The 10,443-nt window shown below is 35.2% G+C and overlaps 1 protein-coding gene across 1 annotated transcript; it reads right to left on the reverse strand.

The window, feature by feature from the left end:
- Nucleotides 1-1,533: 1,533 nt before the first annotated feature.
- Nucleotides 1,534-8,750, reverse strand: LOC108214552 (transcription factor LHW). The gene is made up of 10 exons (XM_017386614.2): nucleotides 8,044-8,750; nucleotides 6,898-7,074; nucleotides 6,705-6,786; nucleotides 6,406-6,447; nucleotides 6,253-6,312; nucleotides 3,760-5,592; nucleotides 3,560-3,661; nucleotides 3,130-3,270; nucleotides 2,871-2,996; nucleotides 1,534-2,139 (listed from the first exon to the last, which is right to left on the reverse strand). The coding sequence occupies exons 1-10, from the start codon at nucleotides 8,136-8,138 to the stop codon at nucleotides 1,957-1,959; spliced, it is 2,841 nt and encodes a 946-aa protein (XP_017242103.1). The 5' UTR covers nucleotides 8,139-8,750; the 3' UTR covers nucleotides 1,534-1,956.
- Between the last annotated feature and the right edge of the window lie 1,693 nt (nucleotides 8,751-10,443).

Here is a 10,443-nt window from a genome sequence, read left to right on the forward strand (position 1 = left end):
ATGTGTATTTCTATTTTTGTGTAATTTTGTGTTTGTGTACTGAATATTGAAAATAAAACTTGAATTTCGTGTCGTATTTCAAATTGTCATGTCTAGTGCTAAGCTGTATCATGTTATGACAGAAGTCGTAACTTGTTTGCTCCATCACCGGTGAACTCATTTTTGGTGAAAGTTGCAAATAGATGGCTTTTGTGCAGTTTTTTTTAATGAAGTTATCTGAAGTCGAAAATCGTAAATTTTTGATGGATTCAATTTGAATTTGAAATTTGACTTCACGAAAATATGATTTTTAAAAATAATTTATAATACATTATTATTATATTACTAATCTTTATAATTAATAAATTGTCGATAATCAAAACTGACAAAAAAACCTACTCATTACATTTCATTTAATTTTAAATAAATAAATATAAAAAAAACCTTTTAAACAGAGCTATATGTTGAGGTAATGAGTCGTCTCTCATCAAATATAATTCAAGATTTTCTTTTTTGAAACACATGAATCAAGTGTTAGCCATCACTAACAGTAAAACACAAGAAAAATGAATTTATCATGTAAATCATGGTACGCGCATAGCCAGGACGGCAGGAACCAGGTTCAAGGAATTTCAAAGGATTATTAGAATAATTATTTATTTTAGCCGACAAATAAGGCTAAAAATATAAATTCCTGTAATATACAGTGAGAGTAAAGTGTATAAGTATAACTGAGATAAAAGTGAATTATAAGATGTGAAAAACCCTTGTGGAAAATATTGGCAAGCACCTCTCACTGAGGATAGTCATTGGTTCATTCGTGAGAGTGACCGGATTAACTCCTTTATATCTCAGTTCCAAAAGTCGATGATGGGTGATTAATCGATTAATCCCTGTTTCGTAACTCGCCGAACTGATTAAATCTCCAATTAATCACCAATCAATCCGATTAATCCCCGATCAATTCAATTAATCCCCGATTAATCCTAGTTCCATAACTTCACCAATTAAGTCTGATTTCCGCTTTTTACAACACTGCTTTATATGATTAATATTACATATAATAAATTATATCTTTAATCTGAATTGTGTAAAATTAATGTGTAAATAAATGTACTTAAATTTAAACCATCAAAATAAATGTGTCAATGATGATTTGGCCTACCATGCTCTTGGGGATGAGCTAAAATGTCTGGAGTAAAATAATTTTAAGAATGATCTCAAGTGCTAAACGTTTGGAATGGATAGAAGTAATTCTATCACTTGGCTTAGAAACAAATAGCTGTTTAGATGGGATCATGGGAAGCTGGGATGTGGTCAATAGATGGGCTGATGAACGACGAACAACAGACTGTTAGAGGCGATCAGTAAGAGAGTCGAGGCGATCAGCATGAAGTCATAGATGCCTAAAAAAGTTCAAGAATGTATGATCACAGGGTTTCACTTGGACTGCTTGGAAGGACATGGCTATAATGCACAAGTCCAACCACTGGATTACTACGTAGCTCTTAAGAATATCTAAAAAGGCGAAAGTAGAACTTACAGCACTTCAGATTGGATTACTACGTAGCTCTTAAGAATATCTAAAAAGGCGAAAGTAGAACTTACAGCACTTCAGATGGTTTTAACATACATAAGAAGCATTCACTCATTCATTTCACGTCCCGACTCCTTTATACAATTAAGTCACTCGTTTTCCCTTCCCAATCCCATACGACCAATGTAGCTTTACCACATACCCAACTGGACAAAAAGAAACATTTTTCTACATACCTCATCATCCGCACAATTCAAAGCATATGCGATTACTGAACAAATTATAGCTGCTTTAAATTGAAATCACTAACTGCTCTAGAGAAGACAAAGCCATCAGCTAGATTCAGAACCCGAAAATAGATCAATTTTAGATCGATGCTGGTCATTGCAGGTGTGCCTGCTCTCTACATATCCAGACCCAAAATTGATATATTAGGTGATTCACTGAAAATTACATGGTCTACCAGTTGCAGCTATGGAAACCCCTGGATGGAAAGCCTGGTGAGACATTGCACCATCTATACCACCAACGCAGTTGGCCGGCTCTGCTTTACTTTCGACCGATTGTTCCAAGAGACGAACAAGGGAGAGAAATATCTCCATCCTTGTTACATCTCTGTTAGCCTGTTCACAGAAAAAAATATAATAAATATAAGAGAATACAACTGAAACGGAGACGGAATGGACAACAATTTCACATGCTCAAAAAATATTCTGATAAATAAGCTAGCTACTTGTAAAGGAGCTCAGGATTCCTCATACCAAAAGGCAGGAATCTACTAAATTCAACAATACATCAAGGTATATTCCATATGAGTTATGAACACAAAGAAATAATTATGAAATCCTGAAGGCTTCACGAACACTAATTTTTATCCAACATAGGTTTATCATACTTAATTATACACCATATCATCATATATCATACAACTTTATCTGTGGGAAAACTTTGATTCTGACATCAGATCGATATTCTATATATGCATGTTTAAACTAGTCGGTGTGTTTAGCATAGGTTTGTCATACTTAATTATACACCATATTATCATAATATATCAAACAACTATTTGTTGGAAAACTTTGATTGTGACATGAGATCGATTATTCTATATATGCAAGCTTAAACTAGTCGGTATGTTTTCTACTTTAGCTTTGCTAATTGCCTTCCTATATAGTGTAAAAGATCTCACAAATCAAAGAAGTGAAGATTGGCAACAAGATGCAAATTCTACAATATGATATCTTGGACATAGATATGGATCTATATATATAATTAGCAGAGCACTATGAATAAAGTCCTCCCATAAAAATATATGAAGATATCTTGCCAAAATTCTCTTGAGGTAATTAGTTACCTCCACAGCAAAGCGTGCCCAAATCTTGTCATTACGAGTTTCCATTATCCCCTTCAAGATCGTTAATCCCAATCCTCTAACTATATCAGCTATTTCTAAAAATAAACCTCGTTCTTCACAAAGCATCTGCATGTGGAAGTAAAAAACATCTATTATAAAACAAAGTGATTGACTGTCAAGTATGGTAATGTTAGTGTGTGCAATTTATCAACTAACATCTACAAAACGTTAATATAAGGACCCAAATTTCCCGATCTACCTCCACAAGCATTTGACGTGGTGGACTCAAATCCTCAACTATTATAGGGCAAACCATAGATTGTGAACCAACTTCATATGCCCATGTTGCTCCCCCATCAAAGTTGTCCTTCAGTAGTAAGCCACCTTCCTTGTTGATAATCTGGAGTTTCACACAAGAACATGTAAGCAGTTCTTGATTCTTGAATGCAATTACATGACTAAATTAATCATTCGCACTTCCGCATGTTCACAAACATATCTTGTATAAACACAAGTGCAGATAGACGAATAGTATAGTATATCTCAAATCTATTATGCCTAAAAGAAAAGTAAAAAGCATAACTTTCTAGAAACCATTCATGAAATGTAAACACTCATTTGACTTGAATTTCAGGAGCAGATTATGAAAGTAACTAAAGCACTTAATACATAACATAGCCTATATGTACCATGGACTCCCCCGTCTGTTTTAGTTTGTCAGCATGCTTCGTAACACTTTGCAAGAACAGCATATGTTTGATTGTCCGCTCCAGTAATGCATCAATGCTACACTGTTAAGGGAAACATTTTGCTATAAATGTCAAAACTGAAAATAACTAAAGATGGGTCCTATTGGACAAGACAACGGGACTGCAAAGATTGGTGGTACCTTTGAGCTATTGGGAACAATTTCCCTCAGCTCTTTTACACGATCTTGAATCATCTGCCGGTCTTTCGGCCTGGGTCTAGGATTCTCTCCAGGCTTAAGCCTTTTGCGATTTGATTTGCTGATTTCATCTGACCTCTTGGAAAATGTGGTCGTGCTTGAACTTTGCTTTATTTCAGGACCTTGTTCAACCCAAGAACTACTTTGGGATCCATAGAAGGACGTCGTTTGGGAAAATTTTCCCGGCTCCTCCTTACAAGGCTTATAATTAAATGAATAAGACTTTAATGCTCCTTCTTCTGGTAGGGACTTTGCAGGATTACTGCATGCTTCCTGCACCTGGTTAGAATTATTGGCTAGCCTAGATGAGGTAGAAGCAGTGGCGGCAATAGGGCCACTGATCTTTTCCAGTGAAGCCCTGCAAGACAAATTTTCATCTGAAACCTGCTTTGTACCAGCCTGAACTCTACAGACCACTGCATCTAGAAGATGGTCTGTGCCAGTCCTACATAGAACACCACTATCTGAGTTTTCTTCACTAACCACTTGCAACTCAGAGCTTGCATTCTGAATCTTGTACAATGTGTTTGTATTTTTATCCAGATAATTGGAGTCTGGTCCTGGCCCGTCATGCACAAAACCCTTCCAACTTTCATCAAAGAGAGAGTTCTTGAAATTCATACCAAAAACATCAAACAGGTCATTCCCGGATTGTGTCTGGGCATATGCATCTTCATATTGAGCATGTGCAATATCCTGATATCCAGAATTTTGCTTTTGAGTATCATGAATAAAACCAGAACTATGGCTAGACATATTGCTATGGTTTTCTGATGAAGGAAATGGGACATTCCTTTGCTGGAATTTAATGTTTTTAACACCCTCTTTATCCCTATACGAGTCACCCTGAGTGCAGGTAATATCTTGAATTTCATTTTTTTTATTGGTAATACTTGCAGGCAAGAGGTTCACAGCCGAGTTTGAGTTCGTTGCAAAACTCAATGTAGACAACTCTGTGCTATATTGTGAACCATTTTGAAACTCACTTTCAGAACTAAGAACAGGCAAATTATGTCTTTTTGCCATTCCATTCACACTTAAAACAGATGATACATTTGCTGTCTCTGGTAGACTGCCCAAAGCATTATGAGGGTTGATCGGTTTGTGTGGTGGGGCACTGCTGGAACCTGTGTGATTCGAGTTCAAGCCTGCTATCACCCACTTTGAGAGAAATGCATCTGATTCATTTAGACCCCCATTGCCAACGGCAGCATTTACCAACATCTTCTTTTCTACAATTCTATTGCCAGGAACAATAGCTGATGGACCAAGAGAGGATTGTTGATTCATGATGGACCTTGGAATGTGAAAAGAAGCCTCCTCGTTCTGCCATAATTTAGAATCTGCGGTAACTATTTCAGCTTTTGAGATTTCGTTTTCAGTTTGGTTCTTATGGTCTGCAGTAGTCTTAATATTTGGAATGACTTGGGCCTGAGAATGATTGTTGGAAACAAAAAGGTGACAATTCTGAAAGTTTGGACCACTAGATTGTCTGTCATCCTGAATTTGCCTTGCTAAATTAGAGGTTTGGCCGCCCAACATCTGAGCTAAAGAGTCATTTTGCTGGCCGTAGTTATTAGTAGTGTAAGAAGTCAAGTCCGTAAAATTACATTTCCCAGTAGAACTCATAGAAGCTGGGTTTTCAATCATTAATGCTCCAATTTCTGAGGAAGGTTCCTTAGATGCCAAGTTGTCAGAAAATAGAGACCCAGGAACATATCCAAGTTGCAAGATTAAAGTCTTGACATCATCCACAAACTGCATGTTCTCTATAATCTGTAGATGCCCGCCACATGTAAATTAAAAAAGTTAAAAGCTTAACAAAATAAAGTACTTTAAATAATAAAGGGAATAGGGATTCATGTCAACAACAATACCAGCAAACTCAGTTACTTAAAGAGAAAGAAGTTGGTATAAAAGTGGATACTTATCCTGCTTCCTCTTCCTTTTGTGTCTCACTTTAACAGTTTAAAGAGTACTGATTAATTTATAACTACGATCTCTTAGAGGTGTATCAGTCTTCAATTTTATCATGAGATGGACATATTAATTAGTCAGTCATTAAGAATTAACCTACAGCTATGGCTTATTATTCAGAACAAATATGGACACATAGCAATGTCGGCGTATAGCATGAAGGCCTGCATCTGAAGTAAGATTAACATATACTTTCATGGTAGAAATTGGAAAAGGTGGGGAAATAATCCAAAATTCTAATATTTTACAAGAACACGGCGAATAGCTGATCATGTTCATAATTATAATTTTTATCCATGCTGGTTTACTACATTCAACCTACCTCATGTTGTGGAATTTAACTATATCATAGGCGCAGACCCACAGACACATATACTAGAGCATATTCATATCAGTATATACATGTAAAGAGGTATGGATTATAAAATGTCATGGGTTAGGAAAGAAGCTAGTCCTTACGGATGATGACGAACCAAGCTGAACAACACCATGAGGAAGAACAGGAATGACTGCAACCGTCTGCAGATTAACAAAAATAATTAGTATTTAACTAATAAGAGAGTGATAGACTGATAGTCTATTATGAGAATATTACACACAAACATATACTACCTGCATTCCTGCTGAGATTTGTTGAAGCATCTCACCTAATACCTAACATCATCCAGAAACAAGAATAAAAGATTTTTGTCACAGTAAAATCAAGGAACCATAGAGTATGTAGGACTAAGACCAGATAAAACAAATAGGTTTTGTACGGAACTATAGATCACTAAGCACACTTTTCTCCTTGTAATTTCAAACTTCATGTTGAATTCAAATTATGGAATTTATATGTAGTCTTTACTTGCTCTAACATTTAGTCACTAGCTGACCCGTATATAGTATAAACTATAAACTATAAAGTATACCTCTGGTGGATAATATTCCTTTGTATAGTTGTGGGTAAGAATCCAGTGTGAGTTTCCAGTAAATGCAGCTCGCCCGACAAGCCTGAAGAAGAGTACATGTAACAAATACACCTTTTAAGTTTTAAGTTCTCAAAAAGTAAACATGAATAAATGATAAAGTATATGATGAAAGGATAACATAAAAATACCATACCCTTCTCCAACAACATAAACATAATTGTCTAGCATCATCTTGTTCACAAGTAACTGGACTCTATCTCCGCCTTGGAACCCAAGAGAGTTGCAAGCTTCAGGAGAAACAAGATCAGGCATGGGTGGAACACCAGAATATGTAATGGGGCCATAATAAGATTCTTCCCAAATCAAAAGCCTGGAGACCAAAACAGAATAAGAAAAACTGAGGTGTGGCTACAATTAAATCATCCATCTTTTATTTATATGCCTGTAGTGTTACTAAAGCCGCACGTTAATAGACAAATACAGAAAAGGGTTTAACCTACGTAGATTATCCATTATTAAGGAAAATATTGCATTATAGAAATTCAAAGGGGTGGTAAATTTATGTGAATGACCTCAAACCCATTTGTGACCCTAAAAGAAATCTACTTTTCCCACACTAATGTGCTGATCGAGAAAGTAAAAGACATAAGATTACAAAGCTACAGGTGTTGGAATTTAAGATGTCTTATAACCTTAACTACAGAGAAATGTATATTGAAGGTATGACTTGTATACATGCACTTGCACAGTCTGGTCAAATACAAATTCTTAAGATGACAAATGAATGTGCCAAATTAACAATGTAAGGTAAGGATTGTAAGCAACATGAGTACATGACCTTAGAGATCCTACTTTCTCCTTTCTCTCACTTTGCCACAGAACACAGACTTCATCATAGCCAAGTAAAATGAAAATTTGGAATAAATTCAAGTGAATCACAACAAATGTATAGAAGAATCCAGATATATACAGTAACCATTAAAGGAGATTTACATAGACATCATAAAGCTGAAGGTGAGGTCAACATTGTCTCCTTCATTTTTTCAGAAACCAAACAGAAACATGGGTCAGCACAAGTTTCTATAAAGAAATTAATGAGGAAAATACAAGACAACTGCAAAAAGAACACAAACAATCAAAGTACTGTTCCCACAACTCACAAGACCACAACAAAACTTTCTTAAATGTTCAAACAACAAACTAGAGAACCAGAAATAAAACTTAATTCCCTATCTCTGAAAATCATACAACAAACTACAAAGCAAACAACAAATTGCAAACATCCAATACACACACATACATATATAACAAAAAAAACAGAAAAATATAGTGAACTTACTTGGGGTTTTGACAACCAATCTTCCAAAAAACAGCATAAGACCACTGATTAACTCCACAGAGAGTTTTGAGAGCTTCTTTCAACAAATAACCCATCTTTCTTATGAGCTAAAAATTGAACTTCTTGAACATGCACTGACGCTACAAAAACACCTTCAAACTTAATTTCTTGAACAGTCACTAATACTAACTCACTTCTTTAATCTTATTGGCTCAAAAATTTTAGCCTAATCTAACTGCCTCTGCAAGACCCCCTTCCTGCTTGTTTAGTCCTCAAGCCCCCACTCCTCTTCCTCACTGGATCCAAATTCCCATAAATGGTCCTCCTGCAAGCCATTCTAGAGCTAGAAACAACAAATAAAAATCTCAACTTTATATAAAGAAAGGCTTTTTAAGACAATCTACACAAACCCAAAAGCTCTGAGCTCATAGTTAGTCATTAAACTCTCCATTTTTATCCAAAAAACTTGATTTCAACAAAAGGGTCGGATTCTTTTATGAAGAACAGAGTAAAAAAAGATTAAAGTTTGGATCTTTGGCAAGACTGAAGCTAAAGGTGAGATTTTGAGTTGAAATTCTGGTTCTTGGTGGGTTGGTGAATAGTTTTGAGGTGGGCTTTGTGAGCTTTGTGTATGCATATACTAGTATAAATTGTTCACTCTCTCTGCTGATTCTCTTTCTTTATTACACTCAGATGTGGACTCTCTGCTCAACTCTGCACAAAAGTATTAATCACACAAAAGACTTTGGGAACTTCAAGATATGCCCATATATTTATGCTTATTTTACCATTTCACCATTTTTCTTGTCGCTTATTGTAACTTATTCAGACCACTTTTTTTCTCTCTTTTGTGATTATCCATACACACTTTCATTTCTTGCACTTTGTGACCGGAGCACTGTTCTAGAAATCTCTACTGTAATCTATTAGTTCCCGATTAATTTTCTTTAAGATGGACGATCAATTCGATTAATCTTTATAAATTTTTCTCAATCAAAATATATATAATAAATATTAGGGTCGCGTTCAAAAGAAAACTAGTGCTTAAAATAGAACCATAGAATCACTAAGATTGTGCTGCAAAATCCTAAATTTTAAATAGATTGTTACAATCTAAATTTAAATACATATTTTTTTTCAAAATATAATACAATCACCATATTGACCAAGAATATCTCATGTTGAAGGAAACGAAATAAATTTACTAATATCTCTAAACTGAAGATATATCTTGCCTAATTGGACATGCAAGACATTATGTAACATTTGCTGAACCTGTAAGACATTGTGCTTTAGTGGTATTTGCTATATTGATTGGCTATAATTTAAAACTAGTATGATATTAATATTTTAGATTGTTAAAATAGAATAAATCAGTTTAACATGGTAATGAATAATGTGTAATTTTCTTACAAATTTCTTACAGACGTGTAAAGGTTCGACAAATATAATCATCCATAGGATATTCGCTAGAATTATAGAGGGATAAATGGCGTTTTGGTCACTGAACTGATCTATAACTTCCACTTGAGTCCTCATACTCAAAAAACTGTCAGTCAGGTCACTTAACTAGTAAAAATATTCAATTGAATCATCGATCACAATAAAAAATTCACAGTCGTTAAGTCCCGATGACTTTAGACGGTCCTCTGTTAAATGCCCACACTTGTGCTGCCACATCAGCTCTTCAACCCGCCCGCTAATAAAACCACCCAACTGTCTTATGACCTGACCTAAGTAATAAAACCTCTGACCAGTATATCTCCCCAATTCATATCATTTAATTCATCTCTATCTCATCGATCTAAACTCTAAATTAACTGATCTAAACCCCAATTGCAACTATGGTACGGACTCGATCGGGTACTGAGGTTCATGTTACTCATCCAAAAGATGCTGAAGACGAAGACGAAGGCACTAATGGAGGTGGAGCTAATGATGCTAGGGATGTTGAAATGGAGACTTGTGGTGAAGATGAGAATCAGACAACTGGGGACGAAACAACGTAATTATACATTTCGCTTATCATCTTGGGTTTGAATGTACATGATTTTAAATAGTTTGTTATGTTTTATAGGAATAACCTGTACAATGTGACAGTCTACTATGAAGGCCATTTTGTCATGTCCCTCATTTCTCCTACACAAGTAATTTGAGTAAGGTTTACAAGAATATCAATTCAAAAATCTTAGTGTTAATGGTTTGAAGATGTGAATTGCTGCTGTTGTTGGTGATTTTGATTGTCATTATTACAAAGCTTCTGATTTAAACATTTATTTAGCGAATGCTGAAAATAACCCTGGATTAATTGAATTAAGTAAGGAATATGGTTATAGTATTGTGTTGTATGTGTATCATGTGAGTCCTGCCAATGAATCTGATGAAGGAAGGGATGGCTAT

The sequence above is a fragment of the Daucus carota genome, chromosome 3, assembly GCF_001625215.2.
Source record: "Daucus carota subsp. sativus chromosome 3, DH1 v3.0, whole genome shotgun sequence".
Taxonomy (NCBI): domain Eukaryota; kingdom Viridiplantae; phylum Streptophyta; class Magnoliopsida; order Apiales; family Apiaceae; genus Daucus; species Daucus carota.